Source organism: Hydra viridissima, unplaced genomic scaffold, assembly GCF_058129835.1.
Source record: "Hydra viridissima isolate aposymbiotic clone 2 unplaced genomic scaffold, HvirCarnegie_v1 scaffold_12, whole genome shotgun sequence".
NCBI classification, from domain to species: Eukaryota; Metazoa; Cnidaria; class Hydrozoa; order Anthoathecata; family Hydridae; genus Hydra; species Hydra viridissima.
In genome coordinates, this window is record NW_028324311.1 from 11906749 (window position 1) to 11924121 (window position 17373).

The window sequence follows — 17373 nt, forward strand, 5'->3', positions numbered from 1 at the left end:
AGTAAATAAATCTTTAGTTGAAGAGTGTCCAGCGATTGTCAACAGAAAAGGCGTTATTCTGTAACACGATAATTCAATACCAAAACTTTTGAAAAGTTTGATAATATCCGAAATGGTATCCGCAGATTTTTTGCTCAAAAACCAAATGATTTTTATCGATGCGGCATTGAAAATTACATCATTGATTAAAAATAAAAACAAGTTAAAAATTTGTTTGAATTTAATGTAGAAAAATGACATTACTTTCCGTTCCCCCTTGTATTTTCGACAAAACTATCCGAAAATTAAATTCATTTTACCTTTTTAAAAATTTCTTTCAGAAAACGTGTAAATTTTACAATACGCAAGAACAAATTTTTCTCCAAAATTCTAAAAAAAAATTTGTGGCTAATTACAAATTCTTCTTAAATACCGATGCAAATAATAAATGGATCTTGTTACAGCGGATAAGTGACACGAATTCGACACTCTTAAATCTAAATTTTGTTTACCGTTGATTGAAACTTTTGAAATACACATCTTTTTACCACTGAATTTTTCCCGAAAAGCATGCCCTGCATAAGATTATAAGTTCAAGGCTCTATGTGACCTAGGTCATGATGTAAGCATAGAAAAACTGTTTCTCTTTATTCAAAAATATCGGCTACTTGTTTTTTAAAACTACAACCATATTACTAAATTATTTTAAATATAATTAATAACTTAATTATTTAAAAAGTATTTATTAGTAAATTAGAAAAGATTCTTAAGAACATTTATTTTTACAAGGTATAAAAAATATCTTTCGAAAAAAAATTCTTAAGACTCGTTTTTTAGCTAAAATCGCGGTCGGGGAAAATAACGGGAGCACACAATGTCCAAATGTATAGGGCAAAGCAAACCCAGCTGGATGAGATCTTTACCCAAAAAGCTGCATCCGAGCTGCTTAACTTATTCAGATTTGAAACGCTAGGTCTAAAATATAAACTTCTCTAAAGTATAAAAGTAAAAAAAATAAAAATAAAAAAAACACGGAGAAAAGTGAAAAAAAGTCACTACTAAAAAAACACGCCCAAAAGAAAAATTCAACTTACTTGTACCAATTAGTAATTGTCATCATCAAATATAGAATAGCAAGCCCCATCATGATATGGAAGAAAGAATATGAATATGATACAGAATCGTCTTCGTCGTCATAAACACGTTGCTTTTTAGTCTCAACATCATGACTTACTGAAGGAGAGCTTTTTGCATCTTCAGGAGCATCGAGTACAGTTTTTTCGTCATTGCCCCCACTATTTAGACCAAGTTTGCCTAACAAATGTAAATATAGAAAAATAAATATTAAAGAATTTTCAACGACTTTGTTTACATACAGCATGATTTCATACCGATTTGCGACGATGAAGACGTGCGAACACATGAGAAAATGACGAGAACGAATGTTATAACAACACCAATCACAGACTGTGCGTCTACATCAGGTTCGAAATCGGTTTTTGACACACTGAGAAGTTTGTTGCAAGTAGCTATTTTGAAAATAATTAAATTATAAATGAACAGACTGTTGTCTTCTACGATAAAAAAAGAGTAGAAAATGCAATAAAACATCCTCAAATATATATTAGTTAACTGATGCATCAAACACAAACAACTAGAAAATTAAAAAAAAACAGAAAATAACAAAACAAACAAAAAACTTACTTGAATATGACAAAGCGCTCCACGCAAGATATGTTGTGTAAAGCGAAATGACTGCAGCTTGAAGCAAGCCTGAACAAAACCAATTCAAATTTAAATATAAAAATAAGAATAATACAAAATACTTAAAAAATTCTATAAAACTGTAAGAAAATTCACATCAAGATCATGTTTTTTGTAAACCACAAATCAATTTCTTTCTTGAATACATAATATTTTTAAACAAAAAATATTTCTTGGTTTACAAATCTTTCCTTCTGTAAAATGCCCTAAAATATTTTAGAGGTCATGTTCAAATCAGTAGATAAAAATTCCCTGTTTCAGAGGAATTGATAGTTAACAAAATCCAACCTCAGTGAAAAGGATTTTTTTAAAGATTCAATTTAGTAGTAAAAATAGTTTATTAAACTACGAAACTCATTTTTGATGCAACCAATCATGCTAAAGCATCAATTTCGAACCAATCATGCTCAAACATCAATTTCGAACCAAAAATTAGACTGGTAGTTTTGAGAAAGAAAAAAAAAGGGAAGAAAAAAAAAAAACAATGATAATAACCTCATATTTTAGTCATAGTTCATCTTTAAAATATGAAACATTCTAAAAAATATCAAACTGAACAGGTTTCAGGTTTGGAACAGGTTTGAAACAGGTTTGGAATGTGATATCTGTTGTTTAATCACAAAAAAATAGAGAGCTAACGAACACTAGACTGTGCACACAACTAATAGACTGTGCACACAACTAATAGACTGTGCACACAACTAATAGACTGTGCACACAACTAATAGACTGTGCACACAACTAATAGACTGTGCACACAACTAATAGACTGTGCACACAACTAATAGACTGTGCACACAACTAATAGACTGTGCACACAACTAATAGACTGTGCACACAAATTTTACAACTGTTGTATATGGCATTGTTAAATAGTTGTATTTGTCATTTAGTATTATTTTTCAACTTTGGTCATTTAAAAAAGTTTTAGTTATAAATACTTAAGAGATAATTGCAGTGTAACTAACCGTGAAACATCAGGGAGCAAATACTTAAGAGAGAATTGCAGTGTAATTAAAGGTGAAATATCAAGGAGTGAAGTTATAGGGATATTCTAGCGGTGTTACTCCTCCAGATCCTGTTCATTAAAGCAGGTAATCTGAATGGTTAAATTCTAAATAATATTATTGATCAGCAATCATCAGCAATTTAAAGTGCATCAATCATCCAGGCCGCTGTTTATTAAACAAAAACTTTATTCTTTCAGGATTGATGCGTGTAAATAAATTTAGGAAGATTGAAATAAACAAACAGCTAGCAAAACATCAATTTAAAAAAATTATTTCCACACAACTTTAATTGAATAACCATATTTAGTTAGTATATTCTTACCTGATTTGGGTTGCCTCTCTTGGACAGCAGGTGTGACTGCCATAACAGAAATGACACATGACATAACCAATTGAAAACTTACAATGAACTTCTCTATACCACATGAAGATGTTGGAGAGTTTGTAAAAAAAACAAACATACATATAATTCCAGTCAAGGAAATAGCGTACATTATAAATGTCGAGGTTAAAAGTGCAAAGACCCAAAACTTTGATTCTGATTCTTCCATTTTATCAACCCAGATTTCATTCCATGAGTGTGCAAAGTCAACAAGAAGAATGAGCTGAAGTAATATGAAGAGAAATGCCCCAGCCAAACCAATATACATCCATGCTAAAAAACATACATCCAGGTTAACAGAATTTAATCTAGAGGAAGAGAAAAAAAATTAATCAAAGAAGAGGAGGGGAAAAAACTTAGATTAGATTTTTCTGACTAACCATTACAAAAGTTCTGTTTAATTCAAACACTTTAATATTTTCATTTTGAAATTCAGTGGCCATTCTTCTTATAGGAAACACTTTTTAAGGAAAAACTATGATTTACTGTTTTTGAACATCGGCATTTTGAGGCGCAGAGTTTAAGTGTTTATTGCCAGACTTAGAAACCAATCAATTTTTAGGTGTCCATATTTATTTCAAATACTGCTCATGTCTAATAATAAGTTAAAAACCTTTATGATTTATTCATATTTTTTCATGTATTTAAATAAAACATAGATTTATCCCAGCCCCTTCACCCATTCAGGGTTTGGAGTGTAATTGTTTAAAAAAAGTTCTTGATACAATAAAAAATTTCAAGTTGCAAGCGTAAAACAATAACTAAAATCATTTTTTAGTATTTCTTTTTGAATTAACTTCTGATGAAGATTGCATGTCATTCATAAACTTTTATAGTATCTTTTCAAAAAGATTATTTTTTTAATTCTATTTTTTCTTTTTTCTTTTCCAAGAATATTTTTCCTATTTTACACCTCAATTTCAGGAAACTTCAGGGAAATTTTTGAAAATCTTTGGAAAATCTTTGGGAAATCTTTGGAAAATCTTTAGAAAATCTTTGGAAAATCTTTAGAAAATCTTTAGAAAATCTTTGGAAAATCTTTGGAAAATCTTTGGAAAATTTTTGGGAAATCTTTGGGAAATCTTTGGGAAATCTTTGGAAAATGTAACACGAAAAGTTAAGTAATAATAAATATTCTTAAAACATTTCACACACAATAAAACCCTTTTATTAAATTGGTTTTCAAAAATTTTTTTTTTTAAAAAAAAAAAAAAAAAATATAAAAATAAACTTTGGGGTTGAAAATTATAAAAATACACCTTGAACAAACTTTCCATCTTTGCTTGGTATGAAAAAAGCGCCAACAATAATTCCAAGTAAAACTATAAACTTGATTGCCCAAAAACCATTTTGAATACCAGAACGAGGATCTTTTGATGATTTTACTCCAAACATTATTATAGCAAGCAATAAAAAAAACATGACAGCACCAAACGAAACACGGTAAACTGCAATGAATCCAACAAGCTGTTTGCAATCTAGTTTTGCAGCCTGACAGAGAAAAAAGCAAAAAATGCAAAAAAGGTTGTTTAGACTTAAAATCACAATGAAAATGAAATATTAAAATGCATTAAGAAAATTTCTTACAAACAGTAACAAAGTGAATCAATAAGCATTAAGTTGACAAATATCTCTTATTTATAAAATGTAGCTTAAAATTTAAGTGAGCTACATATATATATATATATATATATATATATATATATATATATATATATATATATATATATATATATATATATATATATATATATATATATATATATATATATATATATATATATATATATGTAATATATATGTAGCTTACTTAAAGTTTAATATATAATCCAATATTGGATTTTATGATAACACTGTTATCATGAAATCCAATATTGCCAACCTATCTGATCCGAGAATGTCACCTATATAGGGTGATAGAGTACACATCCCAGGGTCACCTGGTGCAAATTTTGAACTCTTTTAGGTACATCTGCAGGAAAAAAGTGACTTTGAAGTTGCAAAAATGCAAAAAATTTTACCTTCTTTTTTGACAAAGCAAAACTGCTATAAAATCCATACCATTAATCATGGGCCAATAAAATTTGGTGGCAATGTAGCTTATGGCAATACCAAGATTTGGGTAAAATTTTATCCCAATCCCTGCAGTATAACAAAAGTTATGGTAGTTTTGGTGTTGATTTTTTGTTGATTTTTTCACTTTTAGTGCAAAAAATTTCCAATTATAGCCCATTGCAATTATCAGGTCATGATGTGGGTAACACATGTGCTCTAGTTGAATATACCAACAACTTTACAAAATAAAGAATTTCATGTTCTTACCAAAACTTTTGGTTTTTGGTTTATTGCCAGAAATCTTAATATTTGTCAATCATATTCTTCAATTTCAGATTATGGCTCAATTTTTCTAGGTACACAGCTGAACCTAATGAGAAGATGAAAGTGAATCAAATACAAGCTGTGAGATGCAGTACCCGCTTCAGCCCATTAGGTAAGGGATTACCACATTATTGTTCTCAGTTAAAACTCAGGAAAAATATACAAATTTTGGCTTTATTAGATGCCAAAGCTGCAGAACATTAGACTTTCAACAAGGCTGGCAATATCATATCCCATGATAACAGTGTGTAATTTTTTTTTTTTGATACTTGGGACACTATTTAGTTTGGATCTTATAATCTGAAAAAATGAAGTAATATTGGAGACAATGACTGGGGTTATATCCCAGTCATTGTCTCCAAAAATGTGTGCACGTGTGTGTTTGTGTGAGTGTGTGTAAGATATTTTTAACTATTCAGAATGATACTTAAATAATAAACTCTTATGCATAAAACTAATTAAGGTAAATCTAACTTTAAAAAAATTTTTTTTTTTAAAATCATAATTCATTCTTGTAAATAAAGTATTGTAATAATACACCTGTTAATATGATAAAGGGAGTTTAACTATTTACCTTGCTAGAAGCTATTTTTTAAAACTAAGCATATAAATTTTTATTTGATAGCAATTAGAATTAAGCATATTTATCTGCTCATTTCAAGATAAAAAATAAAGCAAGTTTTCAAGTTTTTACGGCTGCTTAAATATAGAACACTAAATATATAAAGCTCTACCTTTTCACACAACCAGTTGATTTTTTGAAGCTGCTCGTCCACTTTTGGTACAAGCATTATACATGAAACAATAGTAGTGAATAATAAAAAGATTGAATAAACAATTCTTGTCGATGTTGAGTTTTTGCAAGAAGGACATGATGAACAACAAAGGCTGCAAGCTGCAGATCCACAGCAACAAGCTAAGCTGGACACACATCCAGCAGTTCCTAAAACAGCCCCCATAATTTCTAAAAAGTTTGTTGTAAATTTAAGGTTATTTTGTTATTTGTTTTGAGTTGTTTCTTAAATTCTTTTGGGAGTTGGTCGGTCATACTTGCCAAATTAAATTAATTTTGGTAAACTAGAAAAAGCCTATTTGGAGCGAAATAATGTTAGTATTCTTTTTGACAATCCGTCCGTTTCAACTAAACAAAAACCGAAAAATTAAAGCGATACAATACAAAACAAGAGATACCCATACTTTAAAAGTTGTGCTTTACTAATAATTTTTCACAACTTTTAAAACAAATCTAAGCATGATTTCTTTTTGGTTCAAAATGAAACCAAACAAGGGTGGGTAGGAAATATGGAGTTGCATTGAGTTTTTAAGTAATCGTAAGGAAGATTAATATAAAATTTCAACAGTAATTAAATGTACTTTATTCAAAAAATTTTTATTGAATGAGAATTTACAACTTAAAATATAATGAAGAACATTAATATATTTAAAATTTTAATATAAAATTCGCATCCGCTGTAGTTAGTGTCATTTAATATAAAATTCGCATCCACTGTAGTTAGTGTCATTTATTGATAAGACTTAACAGATTATCGAAGATGTCACTAACAACAACCGTTAAATATCATTTCTACCAAACTGGTTTCTGGAATAGCTCACACCTGATGTGAAAAACAAACAAGTTTAAGTTGTTTGCTGTCATCATAGATCTGTATCTTCATTCATTTATTAAACAATTCCTCTCGTTAAAAAGGGTTCGAAGATTGTTCTCATTATTTCTTATTTAAATGATAATTTTATTAGCTTAGTCTTCTTTACGATACGGGACATTATTTTGTCTTGAATGGTCTTCTTTCGTTTCGTATTGCTAAAAAATAGCCTAACAATGCTATATTTGTTTAGAGAAGCTGGTTCTTATTGCACTGCTTATGAGCTGAATATATTGTGAGGAGGGAAAACTAAAATAAAAAAACAATGATAAAAAAAAAAACGTGCACAAGATGACTCGTCAACTCTTCTTATAAATGAGTGATAAAGCGTAAGAAGAAAAGATAAATACAATTGGGAAAAGACGTAAACACGAAAATGCATAAACCATAAAGCGTAAGAAAAAATAAATACAACTGGGAAATAAAGTTAAATACAACTGGGAAAAGACGTAAACGTGAAGACTCATTGATGAATATTGCAACAGAGAAACAACTAAAAAGCTATATAAGCTCAAAAAAATAAAGTTTTGGACGGATAAGTACGGACGTCTTTGGAAGGAGAGAAGAAGAAAAGAAGACGAAGTTTTAAAGAGAAAGTTTTAAGAAAGTTTTAAGAAAAATTTTAAAAAGAGAGAGAATTTTGTGATAAGAAGAATACTTTGAAGAACAAGAAGTTTTATAAGCATTTTAATAACCAGTTGAATAAAAGAAGAAGCGAAGAAGATTTTAATATTGATCAAAGGAGAATAACCAGAAGTTTCAAATAAAGTAGAGATATTTGTAATAAAAAGAAGATAAAAAAAAATAGGAGTAATTGATATAAACAGTATTCAACACTGCAAGAAGCGCAAGAGAATATTATTTGTATTATATAAACGTTACGAGCAAAAGAGTGCCAACTATTACACACTTATTGAACGGTTGTTGAATTTTATTATAGTTCAGAATACACTGAGGACAGCAAACACAACATTAACCATTTAACAATTAAACCTGCCCATTCCTAACCACACTATACCCAAACTTCGTCCTTTTTTAATCAAGTAATCCCCACGCCACTAACTTCGATCCTAACCTCCACATATACCCTTACACGTTAACATAGAGCCCATCCTTAAACCCTTACCTCATCATCATAAATACATAATACTAACTAACATTAAAATAATAAAATATTTATAAAAACGCCGCCCTCACAATATGGTTGGGATCTTTCATGAAACTTTTTTCATTTATTAACTTGTTACACTAACTTTGGCTTTAAAGTATTTAATGCGATAAAGTTTATATGAATAAATAAAATGTATTAAAAATCTTTTTTGAATCAAACTTCATTTGTACTTTACAATAGCTTATATATGAAGACGAGGGAAGACACACTATCAGCTTTTATACTTTTAAGAGAAATAGGATTTTGTGTTTGAAGACACACTATCAGCATTTAGTAAACCTTTAATTTTAAACAATTTTAAGCACCTCTATAAACACCTCTATAAACGCCTCTCTTAAACCCCTCTCTTAAACACCTGACAACGGTATTTTTTTCTTATATATTGTCAGAAGTAATAGGTAAGCACCAGTACACGATATAATTATGGGACGCAAACATAAGAGATTATGAAATAGGACAACTATATATATATATATATATATATATATATATATATATATATATATATATATATATATATATATATACATGCCGCCGAAAGAAATTCCGGGCCCCGGGGAAGTTTTCTTAAGGGGCCCTTATTATGATCAATTACATACTCAGGACCAAAAGAAGCGTGCTCTGGTCATTGTAAATGAAAAATAAAAGTTAATTAAATCTTTTAAAAGTCAAAACTATTTAAATATTTTAAAAATTACTTTAAAAAATTGTTTGTACACACGCGGGGCCCCGGGAATCTTCCCCGTCCACTCCCCCCCTCCCTCTCGGCGGCCATGTATATATATATACATATATATATATATATATATATATATATATATATATATATATATATATATATATATATATATATATATATATATATATATATATATATATATATATATATATATATATAATATTATGGAAATTATGTTAGTATGAATAGAGCGAATATGTTATCATTACTATTATTATTATTATTACTACTATTGTTATTTTATAATTAGTATTATTATTATTATCATTATTTAAATGGTTCTGCTTGATCGAGAATAGCCCAAAAGAAAATTTCTCGATCAAGCAGACTCTAGACCATTATTTTTCCGAATCCCTTACGAATTTCGAAAGTTCAGTGGAGTTTGTTGATTTTAATATCGAAAAGAATTTTTATGTTTGTACCATTTTTAAAGGATTTTTAAGTTCGATATAAAAACTTCTCTTTTTGATAATTTCTTAACTTAAGTCCCGATATAATTTAGTTTATATAATATAACTTTGGATAAAGATTTAAATTATCATATAATTTTTTTACATACAGACATACAAATATGTGACATAATTATGGAATAAATTTCTGATTGCAAGTCTTGAGTGTCTTGAACTTCCGTTGAATACTCAAATAGCAGTCTATCATCTTGTGTTCCACATTGATATCTATTCTCAATCACCTCCTAATCTTGATGAGTGGTTCGCCATTCTCGTCGCTTATATTCTCAGATTATGTTCAAGATTAGCAGGAAGCTCATCGAAATGGCTATTGATGGCTTGCATCGAATACGCTCGCTTTTCTTGTATCTTCCAGTGAAGGAAGTTCCTTGAAAATAGACACTGGTATCTCATCTGAGTAAAGCACTGGACGAATTGTCGAAGCCAGATTTTGGGTAACTTATGACTTGTCTCGTTTTCTTCGTGTAATCAGTCGTCTTTGTGAGACAGAAGTTAGTTGTAAAGATTGTAAGACAGTTAAGTTCGTCTACATGGCTTTTTGGCTTCCGTTATATCACAGGGATGCCAATTATAAGTCTTTTCATTGTGCTCTTTGTCATAAAGAATATTGGAAAATCATGGATTAAATAAAAAATCTTAACCATTTAGCATGGCATGCATTTGCATATCAAAGTAATAATTACTTAATAACTAAGATTAAAAAAGTGAAATAATAGAAAACTTTATTTTCTAGCTTGTTTAAAATCTATTTGCTTGTTCAGACGTCATACCTTTCCTGGTTTTCTATGAAATCCGCATTTTTCTATGAAATCCGCATTTTCGCATGTTTTACAACACGAAAGAAGTTATATATTTATTGATATATTTATAAGTTATTTTCCGAATTACTCATCGGCGCTGTGGCTTAGCGGTTAAAGCGCCTGTCTAGTAAACAGGAGATCCCCGGTTCAAATCCGGGCAGTGCCTATTCATCATTTCTTTTGTATATATAGATCTAATAAACAGTTTTTTAATTTTGTTAAATGAATATTAGCTTTTTAGAAAACTAAACAAGTTTTGGCCTTCAACGTTCAGTTAGTTTTCGAAAAAGTATGTAGCCTTCGTCATTTCTGCAAAACTTCGCATAATTGTTTCTTTTACTTATCTAAAACTAAAACAAAAAGATTTTGTTTTAAATTACTTTCGAATGGTCTTGATTAAATCTTTCAGCTCTTTCGGTAGGATCTATATATGTAGTTTACAAACCCAGTCCTCTTCTGTACAAACAAAAATTTTTCCCAATCTTTACAACTAACTTGACACCAATAAGATCATTCTTCGTAAATTAAAGGTACAAGGTAATAGTCAGTGGCTGTAAGTACCTCTGCCAGCTGACAGTCATTTACTTAGGTGGACTTCTATTATTTTTTAAATATTTTTATTTTTTAAATATCTTCTTTTTTTTTTTAAGTATGTTAAAATTATGTCGTGATAATCCAAGGAAGAAAGCTGTCGAATGGAATACGGAAATGGCAAAGAATAATAACGCGAAGTGTTTTGTTACAACAACGAAAGAACGACTTTGACATGCAAAATTGTTTGGCCGACGACCAGCAAAGAAGTCATTAGTCTCGGTCAAGAACCGTAAAGGCCGAATAAAGTTTGCAAAAGAACATTTAAATTGGACTCCACAACAGTGGTCAAAGGTTTTATTGATGTGACGAATCCAAATTCATGAGCACCGTCATGGTTAACAATTGGAAGTTGGCACTAAGGAATGAATCTTCCACCAGGTGAAAGATTCATTCCTCAGTGCCAACTTCCAATTGTTAACCATGACGGTGGTAATAAAATGTTGTTGGCATATTTTATTCGAGATGAAATCGTTCCTATTCATTGTATTACTGAAATTATGGATCAATACGGATGCAAAGAGGATAATGCTGGTATATGCAAAAAATAAAATGAGACAAGAACGTATATTTCACTAGGAAAATGATCTAAAACATACAGCAGGTTCTATCAAAACTCTTTTTGATATTAAGAAAAATCGAGTTCTCGTTCGGTCATCCCAAACTCATGATCTCAATCCAATTGAAAACTATGGGAACACGTTTTACTTGAAACTTTGTTAATACAGCACGTTTATTTGCAATTAACTTTTTAGCGTTTTTAAAATTAGTCGACTAACATTTTAGTCTAACTAAAATTAGTTGACTAAAATAAGATTTAGTGCTAAAAAAAACTGAATAAAATTTGCCATGAAACTATATGAACATAATATGAATTATGACAAATAAATCAATTTAAAGACATTCATCAAAATTTATTGTTTTTAAGAAATTTAAATAAGTAATATAATTTGTGACAATTAGGTAATAAAAATGTTTTGTTTGTACCTAGTATTGGCCCAAATTTTCTTTTATTGAATAAAATAAAAATTGGGGTCATTCCACGCCAAGTGGTCCAGAGGTCCCCGCACTACCATCTCCGATTTTAATAAAATTTTGACAGTATGTTGTTAAACATGTTTCATGAACATTGCCAAAATTTCAGATCAAAATAATTATTATTTCGGATTTTGTAGTACTTTTTGTAAAGCTTACCCAAACTTCAATATCTGTCAGTAGCTAAAATTCGCATATTTGGGGTCCTATATTTTTGAAATGAAAGGGTAATATATCTTAAAAACGTGGTTTCTTAGTAAACCGAAGGTGCAGATCACAAATAATTTATTACAAGTTTCATATTATGTCTATATTTTAGTCTATGGTTCGCCAAATATCGTCACAAACGCAACACTATAAATATTTTTTATTTATTTGTAGGGTCATATCTCTAAAACTAAAAGTTTTTGAATATTGCTATTTTGTCAAAAGGTTCTACATACTGTCATAATGATATGGATTAAAAATTTGCTATTTTAAAAATTTCTCTGCTGAGTTATTCTGAATGCAATATGGCGAAAAAAGTGAAAAACCCTAAAATAACGTGTGTTTGAACCCCTAAAACATGATGTGGGCAAATTTTTTTTGTTTTTTTAATTGTATTATTGGAAAGACCTTATTTCAAAATTTTAGAAACAATAAAAACTGTCTAAGAGAGATTTTTCTTATGAACGAAAAAAACTTGGTCAATATATAAATTTTTTGAATTTTACAATTTCGTCCTAAACATAAAGATTTATCATACTGCATCAAAATCAAAGCTTATTGTGCCTAAAATCAAAATATTTTAATGTTCAAAAAATATTTTTTAACATTTTCTTGAGTTATTTCTAGGGATTTTCGGGTCTGAGTACCCGGTTTTTTTCGGACACGGCTAGTCTGTGGCTGAATACCCGGTCTAAGACTCGGCGAGTCTCGTGATTTGAATGCCTGGACTTGTTTCGGACGCATCAGGGTTTTTTGAATCCCTGACCTCTCTAGTCATCTGTATGTGATGCATAATAGCATGCTTAGATAATGCTGTAGTTATATTATCGCTAGGGCAACCCACGGTAAAAAAATTCATAAAGTTAACGGTTGGATCAAAACTGTCAATTACAAAATAGTTGGGTAAATCTAATCCAGAAAGAGGCAAAATATAAATTATAATATTTTCTAATGTATTTTAAAACAATTTTGTATCATTTAAGAAACTCTTCAAGGTATTGGAAGTGTGCACTTTAAGAAAATATTAACATGAAACATGAGTTGACAATACGCTAAAGCCTATTAAATTAAATGTTGAAGCTTTTAGTAAAAACGCTTCTAATCTTCTATAAATCTAATCTAAAATAGCAAATTTTTAATCCATATCATTATGACAGTATGTAGAACCTTTTGACAAAATAGCAATATTCAAAAACTTTTAGTTTTAGAGATATGACCCTACAAATAAATAAAAAATATTTATAGTGTTGCGTTTGTGACGATATTTGGCGAACCATAGACTAAAATATAGACATAATATGAAACTTGTAATAAATTATTTGTGATCTGCACCTTCGGTTTACTAAGAAACCACGTTTTTAAGATATATTACCCTTTCATTTCAAAAATATAGGACCCCAAATATGCGAATTTTAGCTACTGACAGATATTGAAGTTTGGGTAAGCTTTACAAAAAGTACTACAAAATCCGAAATAATAATTATTTTGATCTGAAATTTTGGCAATGTTCATGAAACATGTTTAACAACATACTGTCAAAATTTTATTAAAATCGGAGATGGTAGTGCGGGGACCTCTGGACCACTTGGCGTGGAATTACCCATTGGTTTGTTAGCAGAACAACTCCATCAAAAACAGCTGATATTTTATACCGAAAGCATAATTAGTTATTAGCATTTTAATAATAATTTTTAAAAGAAAAACAAAATTGAGAGTTGAACAAGATATATATTCAATTACACAATATAGAAATAATAAAAAACATTAATTGCCAGTTTATTGCCTTATTGTTGTCACTGTAAATATCTGCGTTTTTATGAGTGTGGAACAATATAAATTACGTATTATCACCTCAAAAAATCATGCAGGTATTATGTAAAGGAAATCCGAAAATACTTCTGCACATAACATACCTTTCAAAAACTTTTTTTATAAATTGATTTCACATGTGCTTTATAATTTATAATTTACTTTAATTAAAAATTGAAAAAATCCAGATCTGAACCGCTTTGCATTCAAATTTAAAACAAGTACTTAATAATAACGGGGGACTAATTAGATAAGTTTTTTTAATAAAAAAATGAAATTATATCAAGTGTCGAATTTAAAGATTTATTATTATTATTATTACTATTATTATTATTATTATTATTATTATTATTACTATTATTATTATTATTATTATTATTATTATTATTATTATTATTATTATTATTATTATTATTATTATTATTATTATTATTATTATTATTATTATTATTATTATCATTATTATTATTATTATTATTATTATCATTATTATTATTATTATTATTATTATTATTATTGTTATTATTATTATTATTATTATTATTATTATTATTATTATTGTTATTATTATTATTATTATTGTTATTATTATTATTATTGTTATTATTATTATTATTATTATTATTATTATTATTATTATTGTTATTATTATTATTATTATTGTTATTATTATTATTATTATTGTTATTATTATTATTATTATTGTTATTATTATTATTATTATTGTTATTATTAACAGTAAATACACTAATTTAAAGAAATAATTATTATTAATGAATAAAAAAAAATAAATAGAAATAAATCAAATGAACAAAAAACTTGGTTTAAATTAAACTTTATTTGGACTGTAGTTTCTTAGCCAGTTAAAAAGCACTTGTTTTTACTTTTTATTGCAAATACCATTTGCACATCGCTAATTTACCCATTTAGCTCACTTCGTGAAAAAGTTGTCAGAGGCCTTCACGCGGGTTTGGACTCTTCAGAGGTTGTCAAAATCCTTAGTGTTTTCGAAAAGACAGTTTATAACATCAAATATTGTCTGTTGAGTGAGGGTAATCTCAAAAGAAAACCTATGACAAGTACCTGTTGTCAAAAAGGTCTTTGTAGCGAAAATCAAAGATTTTGGCTATCGTCCTCATGGTCCTCAAGACCATGAGGACGATGGCCAAGGAGTTAAATGCGTTGGAAAAGACCATCAAGAGAGTTGTTCAAGACCACCTTAAAGCCAAATCTAGAGCCAGAAAACAAAAATTTCTTCTTACTGAACGTCTTAAAGCAACGAGGCTTCAAAAAGTAAGGAGCTAGTTAGGATTCTTAAGAAAAAAACTCCTGTAATTCTGTTTTCTGATGAGAAGTATTTTAAAGGCTCCACAACAGCAGGGCAAACAAATACATCTTAACCTTAAAAATTCAGGAACGCCCAGATGATAAAAAACCCATCATTCAGAAAAAGCACTCTAGCCAGGAAATGTGTTTGATTTGGTTGTTCTGTTTCATATTGGGGGCTAAGGAATACTTGGACAAGCTGCTTCGTTCTCAGGTTCTTCTTTAGCTTCAAGTCAACTTTGGGGACAACCAAAAATATGTTCTGATACAAGATCTCAATACTCAATATTATTGAAAATTTATGAAAACAGCCTGGTAACAAAGTACGTTTGCATCGTAGGTTCAAAAATGCTGAAGAACTGTATTAGGAACCTCAAGCTGCCTGGTCGCAAATAAAATACATATTGAGTGTATGCTTCAGAGATTACTAAGAGCAGTGGATATTCTTAAAATTAAATCAGAGCTCGGCAGATATTTTTAAACTCGCGAAATTAAAAAAAAAAAAACTTTCTAAATAAAGTTACAATTAATTTATGTTACAACACGCTACAAAGAATTACTTTCTAATCAAAATAAACTGCATACACACATACTGTTATAAAATAATCATTGTTAGAGAAAGTTTCGGAAAAGTAATTGTCTCGCTGAGCATCCCAAAAAAATAGACTCGCTATTTTCAATCCCTGCTCTACTAAATCGCCGAAAGTGACGGTTACTATATATTTATAACGAGAAAATTTTTGGACCTTTAATTTATTTTTAACATTATTTGATAATTCTAAACAAAGATGGCCGGGGCTGGGCCAAGTTACTTCTTTTAGACGCAGTACTTCGTTTTTTATGACTGAAATCACTTTGTTTTCAATAACTGGGTTAACAGGATCCAGCATATACGTATTTCTGCAAGATGAGTTTTCATCAATTTGGTTTTTTGTTACTGCATTCTCACGTTTGCTTTTCAACTTTTTTTCAGTTTCGTATATCTTTAGATCAAGATCATTAATCGAGTGCTGTTTTTTAGGGACGTCTGTATGGGTAATAAAGAATCGTCCTCTATCAACATTTTTTGTTAAAACTTTTGACGTTTCATAATCTTGTGGGTTAAAAGTACTGGAACTACGAACCTCACGAATTTCCTTGAATTCAGCTTCCAAAGTTTGCCACAGCGTGTTCTCTTTTTTATTGTAAGTTGCTTTAATGTCGAGATGCGGAAGTGTGTGCAACTGAACGTTTTGATTTTGAGACATTATTTTATTCTAATGAACTTTTTCGATTTGATTTTGATCCAAAAAATATTTACGTTTGCTTTGTTAAAAACGTTTTTTAAAATCATAAAAAACAAATAAAAGAACTCCTCCGCAAAGAAATTTAATGGTTTACTGAAAAATATAAACCCAGGGTAAAATTTTAGATGAAAAGGTTTTTTCTTCAACTTAATGTTGATGATTCTCATTTTTCATGGTTAATTTATTTGATAATTTTTACTTATTCGTGATCTGTAAAAAAATCTGACAACCGTAAATTGCGGAGATATTTTCCGTCAGACATGCTTAACCACGGTCAATTTCTAAAAGTGAACAGGAGCATCAAATTTCATTAAAAGTTTGATAAATAGTGTGCATAGCGCGTTGTACTCAAGACTTCAATGACATGTATAGTGCGTTGTACTCAAAACTTGAATGGCGTGCATAACATATTGTACTCAAGACTTGAGTGTAATTTGACCTAAATTCAACTTCTGCTAACATGTATTAGTTAGAATTATGCATAATACGTCCGTGTTTTCAATTTTTCAACTTAAGGATGACAGACTAACTTGGCGTAATCATAACTTAGATATGTAATAAATAAATTAGTCACGAAAAAACAATTTATAACTTATTTACTTTTTAATAATATCTGTTAATATCCAAGCAATGTTGCCATTAGATATTCCAGATACAAGAGAAATCTTTAACTAGTTCCATAGTTTTGTTCAAAGTCTTCTTCTTTCGTAAAAAATCACCTACAATTCCATAAAGGATTTATAGCCAATACATGTTTTTTT

General features: G+C 29.2%; 1 protein-coding gene and 1 non-coding gene across 2 annotated transcripts; one reads left to right on the plus strand and one right to left on the minus strand.

Annotated features, from left to right (window-relative positions):
* Nucleotides 1-709: 709 nt before the first annotated feature.
* Nucleotides 710-6570, minus strand: LOC145194128 (putative serine incorporator). The gene is made up of 7 exons (XM_090069444.1): nucleotides 6249-6570; nucleotides 4395-4626; nucleotides 3076-3408; nucleotides 1684-1752; nucleotides 1371-1508; nucleotides 1074-1293; nucleotides 710-954 (listed from the first exon to the last, which is right to left on the minus strand). The coding sequence occupies exons 1-7, from the start codon at nucleotides 6471-6473 to the stop codon at nucleotides 813-815; spliced, it is 1359 nt and encodes a 452-aa protein (XP_089925570.1). The 5' UTR covers nucleotides 6474-6570; the 3' UTR covers nucleotides 710-812.
* A 3881-nt stretch (nucleotides 6571-10451) lies between these two features.
* Nucleotides 10452-10524, plus strand: Trnat-agu (transfer RNA threonine (anticodon AGU)). The gene has a single exon. It is a non-coding gene; the product is annotated as a tRNA-Thr (tRNA).
* Nucleotides 10525-17373: the final 6849 nt, after the last annotated feature.